The sequence below is a fragment of the Papaver somniferum genome, chromosome 3, assembly GCF_003573695.1.
Source record: "Papaver somniferum cultivar HN1 chromosome 3, ASM357369v1, whole genome shotgun sequence".
In the NCBI taxonomy this organism is placed as follows: Eukaryota; Viridiplantae; Streptophyta; class Magnoliopsida; order Ranunculales; family Papaveraceae; genus Papaver; species Papaver somniferum.
The window spans coordinates 73,786,225-73,809,850 of NC_039360.1; the positions used below are offsets into that span (position 1 = coordinate 73,786,225).

General features: G+C 36.3%; 5 protein-coding genes and 1 long non-coding RNA gene across 12 annotated transcripts; 2 read left to right on the top strand and 4 right to left on the bottom strand.

Moving 5' to 3' along the window:
* Positions 1–1,159: 1,159 nt before the first annotated feature.
* LOC113356493 lies at positions 1,160–4,165 on the top strand. 6 transcript variants are annotated; one of them, XR_003363001.1, is made up of 4 exons: positions 1,160–1,962; positions 2,146–2,284; positions 2,407–2,525; positions 3,543–4,165. It is a non-coding gene; the product is annotated as an uncharacterized LOC113356493 (long non-coding RNA). The 6 variants fall into 6 exon arrangements; XR_003362998.1 differs by having other exon boundaries at positions 1,160–2,284; positions 2,391–2,525; XR_003362997.1 differs by having other exon boundaries at positions 1,160–2,284.
* Positions 4,166–5,416: 1,251 nt separating this feature from the next.
* Positions 5,417–7,092, bottom strand: LOC113359597. Its single transcript, XM_026603205.1, has 5 exons — positions 6,882–7,092; positions 6,526–6,690; positions 6,005–6,270; positions 5,646–5,775; positions 5,417–5,527 (listed from the first exon to the last, which is right to left on the bottom strand). Exons 1-5 carry the CDS (start codon positions 7,080–7,082, stop codon positions 5,417–5,419), a joined length of 873 nt encoding a protein of 290 aa, XP_026458990.1. The 5' UTR covers positions 7,083–7,092.
* An 11-nt stretch (positions 7,093–7,103) lies between these two features.
* LOC113359598 (FBD-associated F-box protein At4g10400-like) lies at positions 7,104–7,898 on the bottom strand. Its single transcript, XM_026603206.1, has one exon. It carries the CDS (start codon positions 7,896–7,898, stop codon positions 7,104–7,106), a length of 795 nt encoding a protein of 264 aa, XP_026458991.1.
* A 2,335-nt stretch (positions 7,899–10,233) lies between these two features.
* LOC113356495 (uncharacterized protein C12orf45 homolog) lies at positions 10,234–12,002 on the top strand. Its single transcript, XM_026599655.1, has 6 exons — positions 10,234–10,255; positions 10,421–10,511; positions 10,625–10,720; positions 11,137–11,207; positions 11,328–11,393; positions 11,470–12,002. Exons 2-6 carry the CDS (start codon positions 10,448–10,450, stop codon positions 11,728–11,730), a joined length of 558 nt encoding a protein of 185 aa, XP_026455440.1. The 5' UTR covers positions 10,234–10,255; positions 10,421–10,447; the 3' UTR covers positions 11,731–12,002.
* Positions 12,003–12,211: 209 nt separating this feature from the next.
* LOC113356494 (biotin--protein ligase 2-like) lies at positions 12,212–19,023 on the bottom strand. Of its 2 annotated transcripts, none has more exons than XM_026599653.1 (11): positions 18,890–19,023; positions 18,377–18,662; positions 17,987–18,287; positions 17,323–17,384; positions 17,086–17,234; positions 16,285–16,405; positions 15,854–16,009; positions 14,612–14,657; positions 12,837–12,903; positions 12,686–12,762; positions 12,212–12,432 (listed from the first exon to the last, which is right to left on the bottom strand). In XM_026599653.1, the coding sequence occupies exons 2-11, from the start codon at positions 18,486–18,488 to the stop codon at positions 12,390–12,392; spliced, it is 1,134 nt and encodes a 377-aa protein (XP_026455438.1). In that variant the 5' UTR covers positions 18,489–18,662; positions 18,890–19,023; the 3' UTR covers positions 12,212–12,389. The 2 variants fall into 2 exon arrangements, with proteins under 2 accessions (XP_026455438.1, XP_026455439.1); XM_026599654.1 differs by lacking the exon at positions 18,890–19,023 and adding an exon at positions 18,757–18,878.
* A 2,419-nt stretch (positions 19,024–21,442) lies between these two features.
* Positions 21,443–22,552, bottom strand: LOC113356496 (30S ribosomal protein S13, chloroplastic-like). Its single transcript, XM_026599656.1, has 3 exons — positions 22,357–22,552; positions 22,033–22,257; positions 21,443–21,862 (listed from the first exon to the last, which is right to left on the bottom strand). The coding sequence occupies exons 1-3, from the start codon at positions 22,474–22,476 to the stop codon at positions 21,695–21,697; spliced, it is 513 nt and encodes a 170-aa protein (XP_026455441.1). The 5' UTR covers positions 22,477–22,552; the 3' UTR covers positions 21,443–21,694.
* Between the last annotated feature and the right edge of the window lie 1,074 nt (positions 22,553–23,626).

Consider the following 23,626-nt stretch of genomic DNA (forward strand, 5'->3'; position numbering starts at 1 on the left):
GTAGTTTGGAAAAGGTTTATGCATGATACGGATGGCTTGATATCAATTTCAGCTGCGTTTGCATTGGAGTGGGCTAACTCCACTACCTATTTAAAAAAAAAAAATCAATTTTGGGGTGGCTTAAACCAGCCCAAGTCTGGCGGTAGATCCGCAAATAATTCCAAAAGTGTCTCGAATGGTCACATTCATGCGCTTCTAAAGTCGTAAGTTTACATTTTGCTCCCTCGTTTTCCTCAATTGTGAAATTTCAGTTCTACCATATGCAATAAATGCAAGGAAGCAAGGATGGGCATCTGGGATAACAATTAGAACACACATTACTAAAAAGTCAATATTTTTTACTTGGTCAACACCCATCTCTCTCAGGCGTCTAATACTCATATTTTTTACTTAAAAAGTCAAAGAAAGGAAAGTATTTGGCAACAATCATACATTTCCATGATATATGGGGAAGACTTCTTCAACCATCTTCATTAACACAGAAAACAGAATCCTAACACTAGTTCATGGTTTGCAATCTTCCCTCTAGCCATGAATACATCATTTAAAAATGAAACAAGGTTTTTTCATTTTAATCTTGCAATAATAGTTCTAGCATTCACTGTCATCTGTCTAATGTTGTTGTAGCTACAAAAGAAGATGATATAAGGGGTCTAAAAGGAGTAAAAGCTTCATTTATCTATCTTCAAGGAACGTTGGACTCATGGGTTTTTAATACTTCTTCACTAGGAGGTTACGTTTGTGTATTCTCAGGTGTTGAGTGTTGGAATACAAGAGAAAATCGAGTATATGGTCTTCAACTTCCATCAAGCAAACTTTCTGGGCAAGTTCCTAATTCCTTACAATACTGTGGCGGTCTTCAAATCTTAGATCTCTCTGGTAATAATATTCCAGGTACAATTCTTTCTCAGATATCAAACCCTTTAAACTCCTAAACCATGCGAGTCCATGCATCGCGCGGTGAGAATACCCACCTTTGGGTGAGCGTCCCCGCTCCCTTGAAAATTTTCCATTCCACTTTTCCTGAAATTATATGAATGTAACAGTGAATACCCGTTTTTTGATGAAAAAACAGTTTCAAAAAAAAGAAAAAAAAACATTCTTTCCGAAACATAAAAAAAAAAAAAAAACTCGCTCTCTCTATTCTCCTCTCGAGTTTTCTTTTCTTCTTTCTGCTAGGGTTCTACTTTTTGAGTTTCATTATACAGGGAATATCAATGACGATTCTTTTTGTTTACGGTTTCATATTGTTGGTTAAAGAGCAATACTTCGAAACAAAATGCAAAAGCTTGCCAGAAGCCGAAAAACAGTGAAGATAGTAATGTTTCCGGTGTTGAATCTCTTCTACTTAAAAAGAGTTAAAGAGATTATAGATTTGCTTCAGCAAAAGCTTGAATCAGTGATTCAGGTTCCTGTAGAAGAAAACCTAAATCACTTATCACCTTTTCATCTTCATCTTTACCTCTGTTCTTAAAAAAAAAAAGATGTCATTTACGGTTTGTTGTTTTTCTATATTTATTTTGATTTGGGTGTTGTTCGACTGATTCTTTTGATTTGTCTCACTGTGTTTTAGTTTTGCAGGTGAGGGTTCATTACTTCATCTCTCTTCACCGGACATGATTTAGGTTTCTCTTTTGATTGGGGTTTCTTATTTTAGGGTTTTCAGTTGCAACCTAACCAAGATTATTGCTTTGTTCCTTTTCTCTGTTCAATTTTGATTTTGCTCTTAGTTTCGAATTAGGATTTTTAATTATTCATAATTTTGTTTTGATTTTGCAGGCAAATTAATCTCTCTGCAACAATCGATACTCATATTCAGCTGCTGATATACATTTTGTTTTGATTTTATCACGAATTTAATCTAAGCTTGCAGTATACCCTAACTTTTAACCACAACAGAGTGCACATGAACTATAAGCGATTCATTGGTTTTGTATGATATTACATGTTTTAGCCGTAGAGGTGAACACATTTTTTCTACATTTTTTCTGCATGTTTCACATCATTATAGTTGGGAGTCAAAATTAGATCCTTTCGAATTATAATATGGTACCCTGAATTTTTTTGATAGGATTTTTGTTTATTGTTTGTTCATTGTAGTCCATGTACCATCTGTCTAAGATAGATTTTTGTGTTGTTCGCTAGATCGACCGTTCACAATATTGCAGTAGGACTGTCTTTGAGGATGCCAAACACGAATTGGTCAAGCACTTCTTCTGGGATGAAGATTTCCGGTCCATCCAGGGTGCAATTCTACGTAAGAGGAAAGAACTGGGACAGTAAGGTTTGGTGATTATCTTAGCCTCTTCATGTTTAATGGACCAGGCTTGACTCATCTTCTTAGTTGAATTCATTTGATATTATTATTTCATTTCTATATTTTGGTGAAGTTTCCCTTCATAATAGGACCTCGAGTATGGGAGGCAGGAAGATCATATTAGTGTATCACTAAGTTGGTGAAGTTTCCCTTCATAATAGGACCTCGAATATGGGAGGCAGGAAGATCATATTAGTGTATCGCTAAGGTATGGTGGAAATATACAACTATTTTATTGTTGTAGTACCTCCAATTTGATGTCATCAAATGTTGAGAATTTTATGCCTATAAGCTATTTAATTGAACAAAAAAATGTTGATTATCAAAGTTATTTATACTAAACAACATAGTTACAAATCTTGACATGATGCATTCCTTTTTCATGCATATGAAGGGAATGACGGTGGTGTGCACAAAGAAGATAGTTTAATTTCATTGCTTGACATGGTTTTCCCTTAGATTTTTTGATTTTGTATAATTTCTTTTTAGAATAAAGTTTCATGGTTCAGTTTGGTCCATTAATGAACGAGTCTCTAACAGGTTTAGCTGGACTATGTGTAGGATATGGTGCATTTTCCCTAAGCATCATCTAATATATTTGGAGAACCAAGCATCCTTAACATGTGTATGTCGCTGCTGAGATTTCTACGTGCATGGTAACCATTTCGTCGATAAGAAGTGGTGACCTTCTCATGGCGGCATTTGGTTGGGTTGACAACTCCATTTTGCCACAGTGGCAAATGTGGAGCTAGCTTCGTTTATGCCATGGAACCACCTTTTTCTTAATTTCACTATAGTTTTACCATGTCAGTATCATTTGGTTTTGTGTGAATTCTCTTCCAGAATTATTGTCGTTGAACTGTATCTACCACCCTCACTAAAAATCAACTTATGCTTGATGCTTGCTGAAAGTGCAATAAATTTATCATTGACAAGTTTGCTCCCTCCCCGCTTTCCAGTTACAACTCATATTGACGGGGCTATGATTTTAGTATCTGTTTTCCTTTTTTTTTTTTTTTTTTTTTTTTTTTTTTTTTTTTTTTTTTTTTTTTTTTTTTTTTTTTTATCCTGGCCAACCAAAATTGATAAGACCATTAGTTGAACGCTGCTTTGATAAACAAGCTTTGTAGTCATAATGTTCTCATTTTCTTACTAATTGATTATATCATTTTTGTAACTATTGCAAGATCATAAAACTAAGATTATTTTCCGTGAATAATTGCAGGCACAAGCATTAGTTGCTTCAAAAATCATATAGATGTTGATGAACAACGTAGGAGACAGTCAAACTCATGGTTATGCCAACCGTACTCATGAAGAACAACGAAATCTACGATTGAAGCTCGACTTAGAACCAGGAAAGTGCTGAAATATGACTGTGTTTAACAAATTGATTTGGAAAAAATAAACTCAGCCCGTGCTTTGCCACTAGCATCTCCCACATCCGAAATCACTGTGATACTATGTCGGGCAAAGATCCATAGCGTCCAGTTTGAGTTCTTTTTACCGATACTATTGGAGATGCTTCTGCATTTACTTTTGCTGCCCTATAGATTAACGGCTTTGGTTTTCAAGTGTATTATGGCCTGGCCACGCACTCTGAAGGAAAATGGCCAGCAGTCAGATATGAAGATCAATCATCATGTTTGTTTGCCATATTGTGGGTCTATGTCACTCTACACATCTAAGTAGTTCACGGGTACACATCATCAGATGACACTTCTTCTCTACAGAGGATAATCTTAAAATTTGGTTTGTTTCATACTTTGAAAAAAATGTATGCAGTTAGGTAATGGTGTTTCAAGTCATTTGATTAACAAGCTAATCTGAATTTAACGGATTTTAGAATTTGGTGTTTGTTCTATTTCATAGTTTGAGATTTAAAGTCCGGTAAAAGTTATTGGCTACAAAATATGTATTAAACCCGCCACACGAAAAGTAAAAAAATCATGACATGCCGATTCTTTTAAAAGAAAAAGATGGTTTAATGCATTGAGATGGGGCGGGACATACCAAATTAAAAATTCATCACATGCAACTAAAAGGTGCCTAGATTGTAGGTAGGGTTTTCTTTTTTTTTCTTTGGATTAAGCTTCAGTAATAGGTTTTTACACCAAATCGAGGCGAAGTCGAGCTTTACCAAATTGGACAGGACAAGACAAGGTGAAGCCGAGCTTTATCAAATCAAAAATATGGTTCAAAGAAAATATGGACCAAATGATGGTGGATGGTTTTGGGGTGCGCAACACGGGCACAAAATCTACCGTAATTGGTTACCTTATCTTGTAAACTTAGATCTTTCCGGGAATCAACTTTCTGGCTCAATACCTACAGAGTTGGTTGAGTGTAAGTATTTGAATAGGCTCGTCTTATTGAACAATCGTTTATCTGGTCAAATTCCCTCTCAATTTTCTAGTCTTGTTCGTCTTAGAGACTTCGCTGTTGCGAATAATCATTTGTCTGGTCAAATCCCTTCGTTTATGTCGAATTTTAGTGCTGTTGGTTTTGAGGGAAATGATGGACTTTGTGGTAAGCCTCTAGCTGCTTGTGGTTATGGACTTTGAGGTTGGTCAGGCTCTTGCTGGTTGTGAGGAAAACGATCTATGTAAGCTGTTTCTTTTGGTGCTGTTGACTGGCTTTGTAGTTGTATATTGTTGCACCAAAGAATCTCTAGATATATGTTTAATCGCTATAAATAAATGCTTCTAATGCATAATTGCGTATTTTCACCGGATGACATTTATGTGCAATTAACCTTTTACAGTGCCCTCTGATAGAGGAGACCATGTACATTCCAAAACCACTGACCCATTTGTTATTACAGATGCTAGAGGTGTTCCTAGAATAAACAGAGGTAAACGACAATTTCATTTTCAATAATCTGAACCAATTCCCGAGGAATCTGTTTCTGATCTATACAGACCAGTGCATCTTACCTTCCAAATGTTCCATGTTACAATGTCACTTACACTACCTAGTCATCTGTGTTATCACCCCATTCTGGAGGGTTAATGGACCATTCATGAATCCACATGTAAAAAATAAAGATTTTGTCTGTTCCTAAAACGAGCAGCCCTTCTAAGCCCAAACCAGACTGCCCTAGCAAAAAGGCATTCCACAAGCAAGTGTTTGAGTGGTCTCCCTCCCCGAATTACACATCAGGCACAAAACAGAGTCCACGGAGATTCTAGCTAAAAAAGTATCTCTTACCTGAAGGCAGTTAGAAAGACATTTCCACCAGAAAAGTTTTATCCAAGGGGTTAAATGAATATTCCTAATTTCGTCAAAGAGAGAGGTGTAATGTATACTAAAATTAGTTTGTACTTACAGAGACAAAAATACCAATCAAACCAATCAAAAACAATTGAGGTAAACAGATGCAGTTAAGGAAGAAGAAACGATGAGCACTGTCAACTCCAGCGTCTTCAATAATTGCAATCGAAAAAACATCTAAAAAGCTGAAAATTCAAATTCATACCAGTATCCCAAGACACAAATCTAGGAAATTACAACAGCAAAAGTCTGATGAATTAAGTTCAGGCTGTTCAGCAGACATTTTGTTATTGAATAACATCTGCCACTACTGAGTTCCAGAAGAAAAAAACAAGATAAAGCCTCAATATACCTGATATGACATGGAAAAGGAGCACCCTGCCTTGCTCTGTCATCCACTAAGGTTAAAAGAACGTCAAACAGTTAGAAGCTCTTGGAAGTGCTCCTAGCTTCTTTTTAAATTGTAACAATTTCCTCTGGTTATCAGCTGAGCCAAAATAAGGACAAAAACACAAATCCACTATCTCCAAAGCAATCCCCCGTTTCAACAAAAAGCTCACAAATTTAAGCTCATTATCAGATCCTTCCACTTCTTTCATTTCAACAAACTTGAGGTGAGTCATAGTGCAAGGCAATGACAATCCTACTTCCCAATTATCTCCTACTTCTGTTATACGTGTCTGTATGCGAACAATAACAATTAAATGCTTGATCACTTAATAACAAAATACAAAATAGTTCCTCATGATATAAATAATTTTCAAAATGAAGAGGTCGACTAAGATGGATGAACTGCTTATAAACACAAAATGAACTTTTAATGAATTGTAAAGCAATGCCGAAAATCATTCAAAGTGTTTAAAAAGGTTTAAGGTTTTAAAGACATAGCAGACCAAGTTAAAAATATAATTACAAAGAACTTTAATAATTATTACCTTGTTCGATGTAAGGAAAAGATGTGATATGATAGGAGATATCTCGAATAAGTAAGCTAGTGAATGCAAGCTGCTTCTTGTAAACCACATTTCGACATCGATGCGCCGTAAATTACAAAATCGAAGACGTTGACAGTTTAATAAGTCTGGAGCTTGTGATAGAACCTGGAGAAGTAATATAGACTCAATTACCCTAAATGATATTGCAGCTAAATACTATTAGGTTAAGTATAGTAAATTAAAACTTAAAAGGAGTTCAAAGGAACATATATCTGCAACTACGTAATAAAAGATACTTATATAATTTGCAAGAATAATCTAAATGCTGATTTGTTAAAAGAAAGAAAGAGCAATACCTCCATGAGCCCAGGTGATAATATCAAGATCCTCGCATTATAAAACGCACCTAGATATTTCATCATACGTCCAGCAAACACTTCTTTTTCCTTTGCTAGCAGTGTCGAATATCTTTCTGTAGTTTCATTTTCTCCTAATCTCATGTTAATGGAAACAATGTCTAGGAAAGAAAAGTTCTCAAGACAATAGTTTTGTGTCATAAAACCTTTGAACACGAAGCCTTAGAGATTCGGAGCAGATAACTTGGTAATGTTATGGACAATACAATCTTCCAACCTGAAAGATCTAAGAGTGTTTGTTAATGCAAAAGTCTGAAGGCTGGGAGAATCAATAACTAAATTCTGTTGATTGTCGGCTTCTATATCACACTTAAATATGTGTAAGTGTTCGAGAAATGGACAGCTTGAAATGAGACTTTCCAATTCTACACCGGAGATGGAAAGTTTAACAAGTGCCAATGCTTCAAGCTGCGGCAAACACATAGATTTCGGTAGAATAATTTTTCTATGTTCGACCACACTGGCACTTATAACTTCAAGTTTTCGTAATGATTTACAATTAAGCAGTCGATGAGGAAGCTCGAATGCCAAATCATAATAATCACCAATTTCTACACGAAGCTTTTGAACATTACGTTTTACAGCCATAAGCATCCATTTAGTAACATTTCTTATCACTGTATCCTTAAATGCAAAGTCGTGCCAATTCAGATTAAATGTCTGAATATCAGAATCATCGCGAAATATCATTACCATGTCAACAAAATTTATGAACCTATCTGCTCGTTTCTCATAATTTTCTGGATTACCATCACCGCCTATTTCGAATGTAAGTTTACTAAGAAAGGGAAGAGATACCCAAACATCCTTCCATCTTTTAGACAAAACACTAGCTTGGACTGCATATTTCACATCAATGAATGAGAGGATGTGATGAATTAAGTTATCTGGTAACCTACCGATTCTATCTACTTTTTCTTCAAATTTTTTAGAAGAGAGTTTCTTTCTTTTTCCCATTGTTATAATCTAGTAACCTAGACCGAATTCATTAACAAAACTTCAATTTCTCTATAAAATCCTAAACAAATGGAAAGAAATACCTGAGTTTATCAAGTCTGGATCTCTCCTCTTAATGGCGGATAAGTGAATGAATCTCTGAGCAGAAAATGAGAGAGAAATTGAAGTGGGAATCCTAAATAATGCCCGCCTAAAACTAAACGGGTATATTAATTATATGTCCCTACTTTTGATACCCAACAAATATAATATGTCCCTATTTTTTTATAACCTTATCCATTTAATATTACATTACATTAATACCCTCACCCATGTAATATTTTTCTTTATTTCAAAATGGAGCAAATTTCTTCCTCTAACACTAGCACCACCACCACCAACATTCAACTACCATTTCACCACCACCGTTCAACAACCACCACCTACCAACTGCCACCACCACCAATATTCCACCACCACTCCTTCACCACCACCATTCCACCACCAACAGTCCTCCACAACCACTAGTTCGTCGCCGCCACCACCACTAGTCCGCCACTGCCGCCACCACTAGTTCAGATATTTTTGTATCAACAACAGTAGTTGATCCATTTCGGTTGGATCAACAGTGGATGTTTATCCATGATGATGGATCAACAGTAAGTGGCATAAAACTAAAAGTTTATCCATTGCAGTTGGATCAACAGTAGAAGTTTATCCACTGCAGTTGGATCAACAATATAAGTTTATCCATTTTAGTTGGATCAACAATGGATATTTATCCATGCTGATGGAAAAATGCTACCATTTCATCAGCTGCAGTTCAGATCCACCAACAAAACCATCAACCACCATTAATAATCCATAACAGCTACCACCGCCACTGTCGCGGCCGCCACCAACGATTCAGATAATTTTGTATCAACAACAGTAGTTTATCCATTTCAGTTGGATCAACAACAGTAGTTTATCCATTTCAGTTGGATCAACAATGGATGTTTATCCATTTCAGTTGGATCAACAATGGATGTTTATCCATTTCAGCTGGTAGCATTTTTCCACCCGCTGCAGTTTCAGATCCACCAACAAAACCATCAACCACCATTTATGGATATATAAGAGAAAGTGTCATTTTTGAAGGAATGCTTCAGATTCAAACACGCAAAGATAACAAGGCCCCTACTTGTTTATCAATATTGAAAATTTTTGTCCAACCAAAATCTTTCATCATCCATACCTCGCTCAATGACCCCCTTTGCTGATTACCAATCAAGTGAAGACAACCTCCCAAAACACAAACATATATACGGCCGATACACTTTGAAAAGTTTTTTGGTAGTGTATTCCTTTCGAACGTCTCCATACCAATGTCAAAAGAGCAAATAAATTTACGGATGTCTTGATCTATCTCAGTATACTTCGATTTGTCTCCATATCAATTTACGGATGTCTTCATCTCATGTTCAATTCCATTATCATCTCAGACCCTTGACCATCTTCAAATTTCATCTGAATTGCCACCATCGTCTCTCTGAAATCAACAACAATCCTTATCCACGATCTGTGTTCTTATCAACCACCACAAACTGCTCCTCCATATCATATCGAACCAGCTAATTCTCCGTTCTTAACCCAGCAGCCATCACTTCCAATTTCATATTCCAGCTGATTGAGCAAAGCCCTAATTCTTCTTCTGATTCTTCATTTTATCTCTCAATCGCAACACCAGCAACAAATCTTCTCTCAGAACCCTCAATCGGTTCTCTAACCCTAACTGATTTCCCCCGGTCTTCAATTTCAGATACAAATAAAAAAAAACGATATTGATTCTCTCACTGTCAAACGATATTGATTCTCTCTAGGTTTAAGATTTCTCTCCATCTTGCAACGGAGGTGGTGGCGGCGGGTGGTGTTGGTAGTAGCAGAAGGGTGGTGGTGATGCCGATAGAGGAGAAAAGAAAAGAGAATTTTTTTTCTTCCAGATCTGAAATCGGAAGTCCTTAAATTGTTCAAAAATAGGGTATATTTGGAAGTCCATAAATTGTTGATGGGCCCCTGATGGGCTTATTGATAAAGAGGAACATAATTATTATGTGATAATGATATTTCATATTTGTATAAACCATCAAAAATAGGGACAATAATTCAATTACCACAAGCTAAAAACAAACCGCCCTCATTTAACCTCAAACTTCTCTAATGTGGGTATCAAAGACCCACTTTACTAGAGCACAAAAAAGATCTATGTTTAATTTCCTACTATACCATTGCTGGAATTACCTAATTCTCTCCCATATCCTATAGACCCCCTTTAAATTGGCATAGCTCCACCACAGTTAAACTAAACCCCAACTCCAAATTTGCAGAAGTTCCCTAGGGTATGATTTTCTCTCTTCTTTTTTCACATAATTGATTTTCTTACATCTTCAGCAATTGTTAGGATTTTAGATATCTCCAACTTTATGAACTCTATCTAACTCTTGTCTTTCTCTTTGTTAGGGTTTAATTCTCAATATTTTGCTGTTCTCATTCTTATCAACCAGAGATACAACAAAGACTTGTTTCTCAACATGGCAACTACGAACCAGGATCTTTTGAAGTTGGAGTTGAAAACCTCTACATCTTCTTCTTTTGGTATTCACTTTATTTTTCCTCTTTTTTCAAGTTTTGCTTGCCTTCTATTTTATCTTGAAATTCAGATTTTCAGAACAAATTTGTTTGGGGATTTTATTTTTTTTATATTTCAGAATCAACACTCCTTGTCTGCCCTACAAAGGGAACACTATCCCCAAGCTCAATTTGTGGGGAAAAGCTAGTAACAAGTTCAGTTCCTAGAAGCCAAGGTAACAAATTTTGCAAAAATTTGATTCTGTTCATAGAGTGGTATTTATTCATTAGAAGAATGGCATGCGAATCAGTAAGTGGAGATATTTGATATGTGTAATTCACTAAAGTTCATATGCTTGTTAGATTTTAATCGAGGGTTTAGAAGATGGTAATGATGATGAAAAGTGAAAAGAAGTTGCTAATGTGATAGTGAAGGGTTTCGAAAGTGAGAAATATGTCAGTTGAAGGTCCTGATGCGTTTTAATATGCTTAATTGGTTGAAAAATATGACATTGTTGTAGCACCACTGAGAACACTTCGTTGGAGACTTTGTATTTGCACACTTAGTTGTTAAGGTTGAGGTAGATCTTTGTGAGATGTATAGCTATGAAACCGCTATGATATTGCATAACTGCTCGCTTTCTTTTATCAGTGCTTGGGAAAGTGAGGGATTTCTTGGGAGTAATGGCTGAAGCTAATGAAAAGCTGCAGAACGATGTCAAAGTATGGAAACTTACTCGTACTCTCAGTAGATTCTTCGTCGAAAGTCTAATAACCTACCTTTTCTTTTCTTTTCCTTTCCCACCTAAATTCCTCACCGTGTCATAAATCATGAATATGCAGGAGAATTCTGGCAAGGATTACAATATTGAGGAGCTCACTGGAAATGAAAATGAATTCATTGAGATGGTTAGTGAGATTGTTACATCATCTCGCGGACTATCTGAAAGCCATTGAAGTTGTACTAACTGAACTTAATCTGCAGGATTTGGTTCTGGGTGTTGCTGATCTTCATACCCCAGAAGCTGTGGCTGCTGCTGAATCTGCCATGGCTGGCTCCCAACGAGTGATTAATTTAGCAGACAACGATAGTGATTCTGATGCAGAAAGCAGTGATGACGAAAATGAAGATGACAATGATGAGGGAACCACAGGAAACGGTACCGAGAAAGTGAAGTCTCGTAAAGATGATTCTTCTGGAGACAGGCAACCAAAAAAGCGACCAAAGATCATTGAGCTCCTTTGATAACTTTTTTCATGACCGCGTTATCGTGCAGCCCTTACTACTAAGATTAACAGAGAAACAGCTTATGGAGTCCTTGTGGTATTTTGTGGAGTCAAACTTGTAAGGATTGTGTAGAAAAATACAAAAGAAACAACTGCGTGCCTGTAGGAGGACTACATTTGCGGCGAGCATTCTAGAGCTTTTTCTCAATTCCCTTGGATTAAAAATTAGTTTCTAGTGCTTTGTTGAGTACATTCCTTGCCAAGTAGAAAGTTTTTGTTTTGTTATTTTCATGTATTGCTGTCCAGGATAAACTGCACAAGTAACCTGCTGGAATTTGTACATTGTAGGGTTCTGACAAATGAGCCCTATACCATCCGTGGAAAGCCAAGTTCTATGCCTTTCCATTGAGATGTGAAGGAAGTGCATTATCGTCATTATTTTGACTAGATGTCATGGTGCGGGACTTGCTGTTTTTTCCCTTCTGTACAGACAAAAGACGTGGAATTCACCAACCCTTCTTAAAATAAAACTTACAAGATATCGCTCTATTTTGCTTATAAGACTATAACCCAAAATAAAAAGCTAATCAAAATCCCATTTTTACAGTCTTCCAATTTCCAACAACACTTTAAAACTAGAACTCCTAGAGTCTATGACCCAAAAGCTGCTAACATTCTTTATTGCACTTTTCTTCTTACTAGTCCTTTGAAGAAATCCAAGCTGCAGATCCATAAGTAACAGGTTCAGTGACAACAAGCAGTGAAACCTAATCAATATATGCTAGCAACTCCAAAAATACATAACCATAAGCATGCCTGAACTACACCAGAATAGACACACTTAGTTACAGCTAAATTGGCCTCATGGGATAAAAAGATGGGAGAACTGTGCACCCATAAAATTGGAGGAAGCATGTAGATGAGCAAGACACAATTCTAACAACAAGGATTGACATAGGAGAAACAAATATTACCTGTTACCATCGGGATGAAGTTCATAAAATTGATGGTCATCGCCAATCGCCAACAGATAGCCGGGTGGCGTTAACCCCTGCAAATAGAAACCAACATGATTGATTGCCCATTGTCTAAGCAATTCAATTTTTACTATCAAACTACGTTTACCTGAATAGTAACAGCATGTTCCAGCAGCTGTCCCTCTTTCTCCTCCTGTATGAGAACCCGCTGCCCACTGTATCAGCAAAGAAGGTACGATTGAGAATCACGGAAAAGGAACTATATCAGATGCTACAAGTATAGGTGTTTTGGTGCATGTGGACGAAGCTCCACATCTAAGTTTTCGCACATGGTTCATGTACATCAATAGAATAACTAACTTGGAGGTGAATCAAGAGATGGTACATCTAGAGACAACACAGACATCAGGACTACTTAGCAATACTGCAGTTCCTAAGGGCAAGTCCTACGGAAAACATGTAAAAGCTAAGATTGGCGGAAATCTGCGTCACAAAAGCAAACCTACCAGAATTTCCCAAATTGTTTGGTTTTTATACATTACACTACAAACGTCATAAAAGACCTAAAGGTGGATCCCCAACTAAAAGTAAAGTATAATAATTTCAAAGCAACATTTAAACGTCATAAACAAGCAATTTTCGTAACTGGCCCTAAGCAAGACTGGTCGGACGTTCACTAGCTCTTAAGAGTGCTGTGAACTTAAGGCCTCAAGAATCACATTTTTAAAGCAAATACAAATTTAAGGCTTCCATGGAACTTGCCCTAAGAATGCGGTTAATAATATAATGGCTTCAGATGTCATATTTTGCTGTTATTTCCATTTTCCATTGTTTCCAGGAGCATTTGCAGGTTGATTTCAATTAGAAAGAGATTTGAACTTCAGAGGAATCATATTTAAGGATCTGAATTGTGATTTGTTTTATTTAAATGAATATTTGTCCGGAGCTTGAAAAACTATATTGATGCACATTGTCAACCTCATACACCTTATTCAATAACTATACATTTTATAAGTTGTAAACTTAAACTTAGATATGCTAGTGCTGGAATATTTCATGCTTAGCCACTCCAAATAATAAACAAGCTCAAAGATATTCCTTAGGTCCTTCGCATCAAGAATAGCAAAGAGGTTTGGCTGTATCTATGACATGGTCGAGCTATTAGTGCTTAATTTCAGATGCTCCAACACTTAACTTGCTTGATTAAATAAGAAAGACTAGTAATTATCTTCAAGACTTCAAGCACATTAATCTCTGGTGTGTGGCTTATAAAAGTATACACGTAAAACAAGCAGAAGTGCAGTACTATGGCAAATCAGACACTGATATGCAAAAGCTTTACAGAAGTAAGTATCACGTACTCGCTGAAATGGACAAAAATATAGAACAGACTGTGATCGCAGAAATATGGCACACAAAAGGTGGAATCTCACCAAGCACATAGCAAGAGGTTCCTGGCGATTCTCAAAAAAATTTAAGTTGCAAACTACATGTACAAGTTCGAGGGCCTATAGCAATGAAGATATGACCTGTTAACTATGCAGGTAATAGTTTGACAAATGTATTATTCGCAGTTAAATAAATTTGTATAGATATGCCAGCATGCCGACGTTGAAATGACTGTGCCTGTTCTTTTGAGCAAAAGTGTGTCACTTACCAACTGAAGGTCACAAAGACCATGTTTTTTGCTCTTTTATGCAATTTAAACTACTAACGAACTTATGTCAACGGCATACAAAGAACAAAAGCAAATGCGCATTTCTCCAATCCTGAATGTACCATAAGCAATAATGCTGTGAACATGATATTACAACCTTATAGGTCTAACACAAGGCAATTACAACCTTGTAGGTCTAAACTTAAACCAGAGACACCATAAATATATATAATTATATGTGCAAGAAGAGGACATAAGCTTCTTACCTGTGGAGCCAGGCCTTGTAGTACAACTCTTCGAGTGCTTGAAATCCTGCATGGTAGAGGCTAAAATTTTTAACAGATTTACTTGCAGATAAAATAAACTTTGGAAGTATCGTATACTCATTACACCTATGGCTACAGTTTTTGCTACAAATCCATTCAGGATTCACGTGCTAGCTTTGATACTAGCTTTAAAATCTCACAGCTGTAGGTAAACATTATAATGGGTTATGATCCTTCATGCAGTATGTACAAGAAAGGGCAATGTAAACTGGAAAATCTCAATCCAGGTTGGGAAAATTTTACAAGAAGACATTAAATATATTTAATGAGATAAACCTTCCTGCAATTCCTTTTTTGGAATTACCAAAGACAAGATGAAACTACTCTGGCAAGATCTGCTGAAGTTATAGAGAACAATTGTACGAAAAGACAAAATGGTCTAGAAGTTGAAATCAACCAAAGCTTGTAACCAACAATCAAGAGAGACATGTATACAAAACTAGGAAGGAAATTGCGGGTCCATGTATCTCTAATATATCTGCACAAACAACATATAACCACCCACCACCCATATTTTCCATAAGTGGTAGCAACTCAGAAGCTATACAATAGTTTCAGCTCCTTTGATTGGATTAGACGTGTTATCAAAATGATCACCGTGCTTTGTTCCTTTTCACGACGAGGGATCCATGTTTCTAGACTCTAAGTATTCAAACTTCCAAAATTCGTTGTAAGCATTCGAACTTCCAATATTATAATTTATAAGTATTCAAAAGATTTTATCAATATTCTAAGTATTCAAAAGATTCTATCGCGCCGACCTTAGGAGGAAACATGAGAAGTTAATACCTATAACTCTCTATTGAGTAGGATAAGATAGATATGCTTTGGTATTTCCAATTCCCTAACAAATCGAATCAGAGATTAAAAGATTTTTTAACCTAACAAGAATATTCTCAGAGATGATGGCTCGGCTCAATCCGAGCTATATCAATTTGTAAGTAAGTTTGGTCAACAAGTTCTGTCGTCGGATATAATTAGATCAAGGGTCAGAAAATAACGTTTGATATTAAGTGATTCAAGTCACGGGATCCGGTCCCAATGCCTCCCATGATTAAATATCCTAGTTGAAGTGATCACCAATGAACATAGAAAGATAACTATACAGTCTATACTTTAAAAGATAAAAACTGAAACTTAAATGAACAACTATGTCTAGATTAGTATAGGACCTTAACTGACCTTGATTAGAAAAAGTATCGAAGAAACTTTCAAATCTCTTGAAAAAGGCTGCAAGAACATTTTCTCTTTCTAGTTGACAAGCATCCGATGTTAATTTTCGCAGTTCTGCATTCAAGCATGTCGTTGGTTTCTCATTGTTCACATTCAAGCCTATTCCTGCAAGAAAAGAAAAGAAAATGTTTCAACATGCGTCCAATTAAAAATCCAGTCTCCTATGAAGGCATTTGTAACTGCATTGATTGGTTTTATGTGTAGAACATTGACTAGGATCCTCTATGTTTAGGATTGGTAACAGCGGTTGAAGTATTATTTCCATCACAAGGAGAACCAAGAAATCTAAAAGCTATACATGTCGACACATGGCCATCAGATATGACTGTATCGTAAGTCGTAACTCGTAACTAAAGGACAAGAGTACAGGACCCTTTTACCAGCACTGACATTGAACTTCTTCGATGAGTATGTCGAGGTGCAAAGAACCCCTCCAACTTTGAGGCCGTTTAAATACAAATCGTTCGGCCACTTGATTTTGAGGTCCAGATACGGAAAGCCCTGAAATTTAATGGTGTTGACGAAGGAAAAAAATACATGAGTAAATAGACAATAACATATAAAGCCTGTAGCAGAATATAACACACCACATTTTAGGACAAGGACCTCTGCATTTGAGTATTTGTGAAGCAGATCAGCATGATAAACTGGAGTTATAAATCATGGTAATAATGTTCCATCTATGCTAGTGGTGGTTCCTTCTTAAAATTAGCAACAGGGGACTCTAAAATCAAGTGATGACTTATTAATCTAAAGAATTTTTACTAGAACAAATAAGCTTGAAGAGATTTAGCATCAGTTGTTGCTCCCTTTTCGTTTTTGTCCCCACCGAAGACTATAAGTTCAATACTCCAATAACTAAGCTTTAGAAATAAAGTGAAACATGATAACTCTAGATTCTAGAATATGAACGATATCCCATTAAGTAGAATTTAACTGTGAGGAGAGGCTCCAATAAGAGAATACTGGGACTGTGGGATCATCAAATCTATTAACTGAATGCCTATACTTTTAAATGATGCTTCTCTTCAAATAGACTCCAGCGAGAAGGGAAAAGTCCAACAGTGCTCTAGGTTTCATATACAATTTTCAAAACATATCATAATTAATATAAGAAGTTGGTAATACATCCACACTGGCTTCATTAAATAATATCCAGTTCCACCAAAGTATGTACTTACTTTTGCATCACAGACATCTTTCAGAGCTTCTACAACTGCAAGTGATACCACATATTGCAAAAGAGGCAATATCCTCCCATCATCCATTTTTAGTGTAAACGAGAACAAAAGGCAACCAGCCGGAGATTCCCAAACATTTCTTGACCTTCCTACAATTAGTGTAAAAAATTTGTCAAGAAACACGGGAATCTGTTAAAGTAAACAAAAAAAAAAAGAAACACAACGAAAGAATCAAACCTCTCCCTTTAAACTGGATATCCGCAACACAAACTGCTCCTATAGGAAGCTCGCAGAAATTCCTGTCATGAAGAACAACTCAGACTTTTAGGAGACACGATCTATAAAAACCGCAAAAAGGAAATTCCAAATAGAACTAATTTTACTAAAGGTTTAACATAGTCTTTCTAATTTTACACTTGAAAACATGGGCAGTACAAAGATCTTGGAGTTGAGGGGTACCACCTTAACAGGGAAACCATATACATGATTGGACTCTACAAAGACCTAGAATGTATGAAACAACTCAAACTCCAATATCATTTTAGTGGTGGAGCTTGAAAAGACAGTCATGCAACTAGAAACTCCGTATTTTTATGAATTTATGATCAAAGGTTGCAATGTTCAGAAACTACTATAAGCGAACTAAAAACACTCATTTTTTAACCAAACAATTTAGGTAACTCTATCTCAACAAAAAGACATAATCTAAACACTTGGAGTGCAAAACCTAGACCAACAAAAATTAAAACCTAGAAATCAGCAACCATAGACCCCAAACCTAGAAAATTTAGTCACACAATATCTCTCAACCATTCTTTCAAAAACTTCATGTACTCCAACTTAAGTAACCAACAAAAGAAAAAAAAGAACAAGAAACTTTGAGAAAATAACAAATACTCACTTAGCAATCAAGTCTTGTGTAGATGACAACCTAGGAGACCAGATAAGAAATCGACCAAATCGATTAGCCGATAATGAATTCATGTAAGTCTCAATCTTAAATGTCTCCTCCTCAACCTCATTAGTTTTTTTCTCAGCATCAGAATCATATAAAAATACGGAAACTCCAGAATCTTCAATTGGAAGTGTCAAATTCTTAAAATTGTCCTTCAGTGATCTCGCAAATTCATTTTCTTGAGATGATTTACCTCCCAAAACTAGAATAGACGGTGATAATGATGATGGTGGTGAGTTTTCCATGCCTGTGGAAACAAATAAACAGAGTTTCAATTTGCTATAATATGACCTAAAAATTAAGAGGAGAAGTGAGAAAGAGTTTTAGGGTTTACACCTGAAGAAAGAGTGAGAAACGTAGAGGGTGTTGAAAGAGGGAGGAAACGGTAAGGAGGAGGTTTTGATGAGAAGAGAGAAAAGATGGTTAGGTTTTTTATGGCAGACTTCATTTCTTTCTTAAATTACCCATCTTCTTAAGACAGAAACACGGCATAAATTCAGCAAATGTATACTGCATCATATCACTTGGGATTGGAGGCACAGAATACGCTTCTGCGGTATGGCTTTGCCGCTTCGCTAATCTATACTGCATTTCCTCCGATCCGGTCACCCATTTTCCCAACCTGTACATGACTATTTATATAAGGTACATACAGTAATATTTTGAAAAACAGAACGCAGTAAACTCAAAAGTATCAGTTTACTTCTTATGTTAACCTGTAACGCTATCAGATAGAATAATTTTGGGTTTATCTTTGATGTGCTGGTTTGATAAAACCTGATTCAGTGATTTAGTAGGCTAATACATGAAAGATAAACTGTAAATTAATTTGGTTTCTGAATGACTAACCTCGGACAAGGATAACAAGGTCGGATTCGAAAAGATAGAGCAGTTGATTTATTAGGGTTTTAAAATAATTATCGAATTGATAATTTTAGGGGTTTTATTTTGTTTTGTTTTTTTTGGAGTTCTCACTCTTTCTTGTGTTTGGCAGCTAGTTGGTAAGTTCGCGAATCATTCGCGATTTTGGTTATTTTGTTTTGTTTTTTTTTTTGGAGTTCTCACTCTTTCTTGTGTTTGGCAGCTAGTTGGTAAGTTCGCAATTCCGAACCCAAAACACGTGTTATGTGGCATTTCCGGATTATTCGCGAATCGTTCACGAACTTTACGTATTCCGAATGATACGTCCGCTTAATTCGCCAGAAACTCTTTAGCTTTTAAGTTTTCAAAGGCCTTATTTTTGGGGCTTTATTGCCTCCCAAGTATACACGGCCCAATATTAGACGTTGTTGTAATTTTTATGAAACAAAAATGACAAAAGAGATTTGAAGGTGAAGGTGAGAGAGATCTAAAACTCGCTAACGAAGCATCTAAACCACTATACCACGTCCTCTTTGATGACTAATGTTGTATATATTATTAATATCATCATACTAAGTTTATTTTTTCTTTAAATAACTCACACATATGCATAAAAATTAGTTTATGACCTTATAAATACTAATTATTTATTATATATAGAAACCGAATTTTCAGAGTCGAACTCACGTTTATAAATCGAATTATACACGTACGTATGCCGTTCCGAATTACTGACGAATCACGATCCGTTGACCGAATTTTGGACCGAATTTGGGTTTTACAAAACCGTATAATACTTGTACGTTTTGGACCGAATTTGGGTTTTACAAAACCGTATAATACTTGTACGTTTGCCGTTCCGTACGTTTGCCGAATCCCGAATTGCTACCTAGGGTTCGGCTGGTATTCAGTACACGAGCATTGGTTACTTCGCAAAACCCATTACGGTTTTGAGCACGCGTCAGTTATAAAATGGAGGTACGTGTTGAAGGTCCTTTACAGTCTTGATTTTTACAACGGAACAAGTTGTCCTATTTTTCTTTCTTTTTTTGGTTTTTTGAGGAAGCTGGCATGTCGTTACAGACTATGTTTAGTCCCCTCCAGCAGTCCAGCTGCTCCCGAACTTGTTTGGAAGCGTTCAGCAATTTCATCTTGCTGAACTTTTGATTGTTGTCTGAAGACCATAGAGTTTGCAAGCTTGCTCTTTGTTCGGCTCATCCAGTCTTATTCAGCTCACCTGACTGGTTACATCAATTTGTTCAGGACCTGTATGATCCATACCCCATCATATCTAGTTTGGAAGAAGATTGTTTGAAGGCCGACTTGACTGTCGTGTACTGAACCATAGTTGCGAAAACAGTTTCGCCTGTTTCTTATGGTATAACGGTTGTTTCTGTGGAAAACAATCATGGCTGTAACATGTGTATAAGAGGTGCTTTCAACTCTGGGTATTTTTTTAGAAGTGATATTTAAAGATAGCTTTATAAGGTTAGCAATATCTGGCTATCTAGCTTTAGCTTTCTATCTTTTCTACAGAGAACGGTCTCTGCAGTAAAACTTATTGGAGATACTTCCACGCTTTACATAAAACAACGGACGGTGGAAAGATTGATTTTATTAGTGCAACATATGCACTTGCAGATCAAAAAATACAAGATAAAAAGTAATTTCTAAAAGGTACTTCACCAATTTCACCAATATATGCGCAAACTAAGCTTGCCAATTCGTGTAGACTAATTAGAAAAATTCTTACCTTCCAACCATACCATCTATAATAAATAAAAATGCTGGCAAAAACTCCAGTTCAGGAGTTCAGTATCATTACAACAGAAATCTTAAATTCCTACTAATCATGTTATCAAGTAAAGAAAGAATCAACTTGCTCGATTAAGACCTATAGCCTCTGGTTTTAAGCTATGGGTCCTAGTCACACTATTGTGTTTCAGAGTCTATACAGGAACCCCGAACCCATAATGCTGGCAAAAACTCAAGTTCACGAGTTCAGATTCAATAGAATGGAAATCCTACATTCACACTGATCATACTATCACGGTAAAGAAAACTATGTACAAGAGGTAAAAAAAACTATGTACAAGAACTGATAATCCTACTAATCATTCAAGGAAAGAAAGAATGTACTGGCGGAATTGAGAGTTGGCACTCGTCAGTATAGTTACATGAAGCATTAAATCTCTAGTTTCAAGTTATGTGTCTAATCCAAGTTTCCGATTACCAAAAAAATAGGGAAACCCTCAAAAAATGCATAGAAGGTACTATCAGACTCAACCATTAAAGACGTAATAATAGATTCTAAAATTCCAATTCAGCAAAATGTGCTTCAAATCTATTCAGAAGATTTCATGCAAATTAGACAGTGTGATACACATGGGTTTTCAACTAGGTAGTGAACCCTCAAAAACTCATTTTCTTTTCACGAGTTCCATGCCAAGATTGAACTTCTCTACAACTATATCAAGAACTAGTTTAATTTACTGCAAAATGACACTGCATGGGTTACAGACAAATTCAACAAACAAGAAGAAGCAAAAGCAGCAATTTACATTTCAAAATAAACATCATAAGGCACAGCAAGTACAATAATTATATAGCTCACAACTGTTTGATTTGAATGCAAATAATTACCAATTGAACTGCACTGCACCACACTGAACAAATCAGCTTTCATACAAAACAATCACAAAACCTCATCCATTGCAAACCATGTTTTTTTTCTTACACAGTTAGGAAAAGCTAGAATTATAACATGTAAACAACAAAACCAAATTCAGACAACTAACGTGGTGCCTTCTTCTTTCCAGCAATTGCAACTCTCTTACCCTTTAGAGTCCTGCAATTGTTCTTTGTACGTTGTCCTCTGCAAGGCAATCCTTGAATATGTCTTACTCCTCTATAACACTGAATTTCCTTCAATCTCCTAATATTAAGAGCATTGAAACGCCTCTGAAAAAATACCAAACACAACAACATCAGAATATCGAACCTCATGTTCTAATCTTCATAAATTATGGAATCTCTGAAACATAATAATTTCCTTGCCAGATATAATCAACCAGTTTACTAAACAACTAAAGACAACGGAATCGAAAAATCTAAGAAAAATGAGAATTTACCAAGTCTCCTTCAATGGTGTACTTAGAAACAGCCTCACGAATAATAATCAATTCTTCTTCAGAAAGATCTTTAGTAATTTTGTTAGTCATACTAAGATCACCAAGAATTTGACGAGCTCTAGTTCGCCCAACCCCATGAATGTACTGAAGTGAGTATTCAATCCTTTTGTTGTTAGGTATCTCAACTCCTCCAACACGAGCACATCTGATACTTAAACCTTGTACCTACAATGTAACAAAGATTATCTTCACTAAGATTAGAACACCAAAACATCAAACAAACAAAAAAACCCTAGAAATTGCAGAAATCAAGACAAACCCTACCTTAACAGAATTGGACCTTGAGAAAGTGAGTGTGTTGGTGAAAGGATTGTTTTTAGGGTTCCCTCCTTTGTAGATAACTGAAAGTGAAGGAGCTACTGGCATTGCCAATGCTTGAGCCATTTTTTCTCTCAATCCAGAAATGAAGTTGTTTGATGAATGAACTAGTGAGGTTTTAAGTGCCACCTGCTGGGTAGCAAAACACCTTATCCTAACCTCATAGAGGATATTTTTTATATTAGCACTCACAATTTATACTGTGGCAGACCCTCTCCCACATTACCGTATTTGCGCCGTGTACAAGTTTATAATTGTGTATACGTATGCTGATTAAATCTTATTTTGGAGGTTTATTTTGATCGGAATCACGCACGGTTGTTATATGCAACAAATTTATTAACTTTATTAAGAAGATGCATTTCTTTGGGTAATCCAATAACACTTCCGTTTCCAGGTTCTTGCTAGCTTAAACATGCAACTTCCATAATTGCCTCAGTATAACAAGTAGAAGTAGGAGACTAACATGAACTAGAACTGGGTCTAGGGGAGTCAGGATATTATTTTGCCCATGATCATGAGCATGTTCATCTCTGGTTAAGTTCCTGACGCCGCGGAACCAGAATCTTCAGCCCACCACCGAATGTAACACCTTTGCTGTCAAACACACCAGTACCAGCGTCAATGAAAGCAGAACGACACCATCCAAACCCAAGTCCGCCGGCAGCACCATCAACCGATTGGCTGGAATCTGATGCAAATCCCAATGCTCGACTGCTAGCTGAATCTACTCCAGCGCCATACTGATATTCCCTCCTCCCATTGGCTCTAGAACCCCACCCGAAGTCCCAATCTCTTCCGCATATACCTGCTCCGATTCTTCCAAAATTTACTCTAAATTCTCTAATGCTTTCTTGATTAGCCATGGTGCTGTTCTTTTCGCTTTTAGTTTTTTCTTTATGGACGAGCATGGTTTTTGAAGGAGTTGAATGAGAGATGGGGAGGAAAATTGCAACCACCAGCAAATTAATCCACCAGCTATGCATTTAGGTATCTCAATGGTCATTTCATTGACAAATTACTTGGGTTTGACAAAAACAAAAAATAAATAAATTTTTGAAGTGTTAGGTTTGGGGTTTGAAAATAAAATGCAAGATGATTTAAAAGGTGAGAATCAAGGCCCACTTATGAATATGCAGTAACGTGCAGGTTTTCTAATAACATCCATGGGTTATGTGTGAGAGCTTTTAGTTCTGTTTTATCAGTTGATCACACA

What these genes read in the sequence shown, in the direction of transcription:
- LOC113359597 (XM_026603205.1), bottom strand. Translation starts at nt 7,082, where the DNA reads ATGACACAAAACTATTGTCTTGAGAACTTTTCTTTCCTAGACATTGTT. An exon ending in TTTTCCTTACATCGAACAAG is followed by an intron (nt 6,271 to 6,525) that starts GTAATAATTATT and finishes GTTCGCATACAG; the next exon opens with ACACGTATAACAGAAGTAGG. An exon ending in TGATTGGTATTTTTGTCTCT is followed by an intron (nt 5,528 to 5,645) that starts GTAAGTACAAAC and finishes AACTGCCTTCAG; the next exon opens with GTAAGAGATACTTTTTTAGC.
- LOC113359598 (XM_026603206.1), bottom strand. Translation starts at nt 7,898, where the DNA reads ATGGGAAAAAGAAAGAAACTCTCTTCTAAAAAATTTGAAGAAAAAGTA.
- LOC113356495 (XM_026599655.1), top strand. Translation starts at nt 10,448, where the DNA reads ATGGCAACTACGAACCAGGATCTTTTGAAGTTGGAGTTGAAAACCTCT. An exon ending in CTCTACATCTTCTTCTTTTG is followed by an intron (nt 10,512 to 10,624) that starts GTATTCACTTTA and finishes TTTATATTTCAG; the next exon opens with AATCAACACTCCTTGTCTGC. An exon ending in AAAATGAATTCATTGAGATG is followed by an intron (nt 11,394 to 11,469) that starts GTTAGTGAGATT and finishes CTTAATCTGCAG; the next exon opens with GATTTGGTTCTGGGTGTTGC.
- LOC113356494 (XM_026599653.1), bottom strand. Translation starts at nt 18,488, where the DNA reads ATGAAGTCTGCCATAAAAAACCTAACCATCTTTTCTCTCTTCTCATCA. An exon ending in GTTTCTCACTCTTTCTTCAG is followed by an intron (nt 18,288 to 18,376) that starts GTGTAAACCCTA and finishes TTGTTTCCACAG; the next exon opens with GCATGGAAAACTCACCACCA. An exon ending in CGATACTTTTTCTAATCAAG is followed by an intron (nt 14,658 to 15,853) that starts GTCAGTTAAGGT and finishes TCTACCATGCAG; the next exon opens with GATTTCAAGCACTCGAAGAG.
- LOC113356496 (XM_026599656.1), bottom strand. Translation starts at nt 22,476, where the DNA reads ATGGCTCAAGCATTGGCAATGCCAGTAGCTCCTTCACTTTCAGTTATC. An exon ending in CAAGGTCCAATTCTGTTAAG is followed by an intron (nt 22,258 to 22,356) that starts GTAGGGTTTGTC and finishes GTTACATTGTAG; the next exon opens with GTACAAGGTTTAAGTATCAG. An exon ending in ACACCATTGAAGGAGACTTG is followed by an intron (nt 21,863 to 22,032) that starts GTAAATTCTCAT and finishes GTATTTTTTCAG; the next exon opens with AGGCGTTTCAATGCTCTTAA.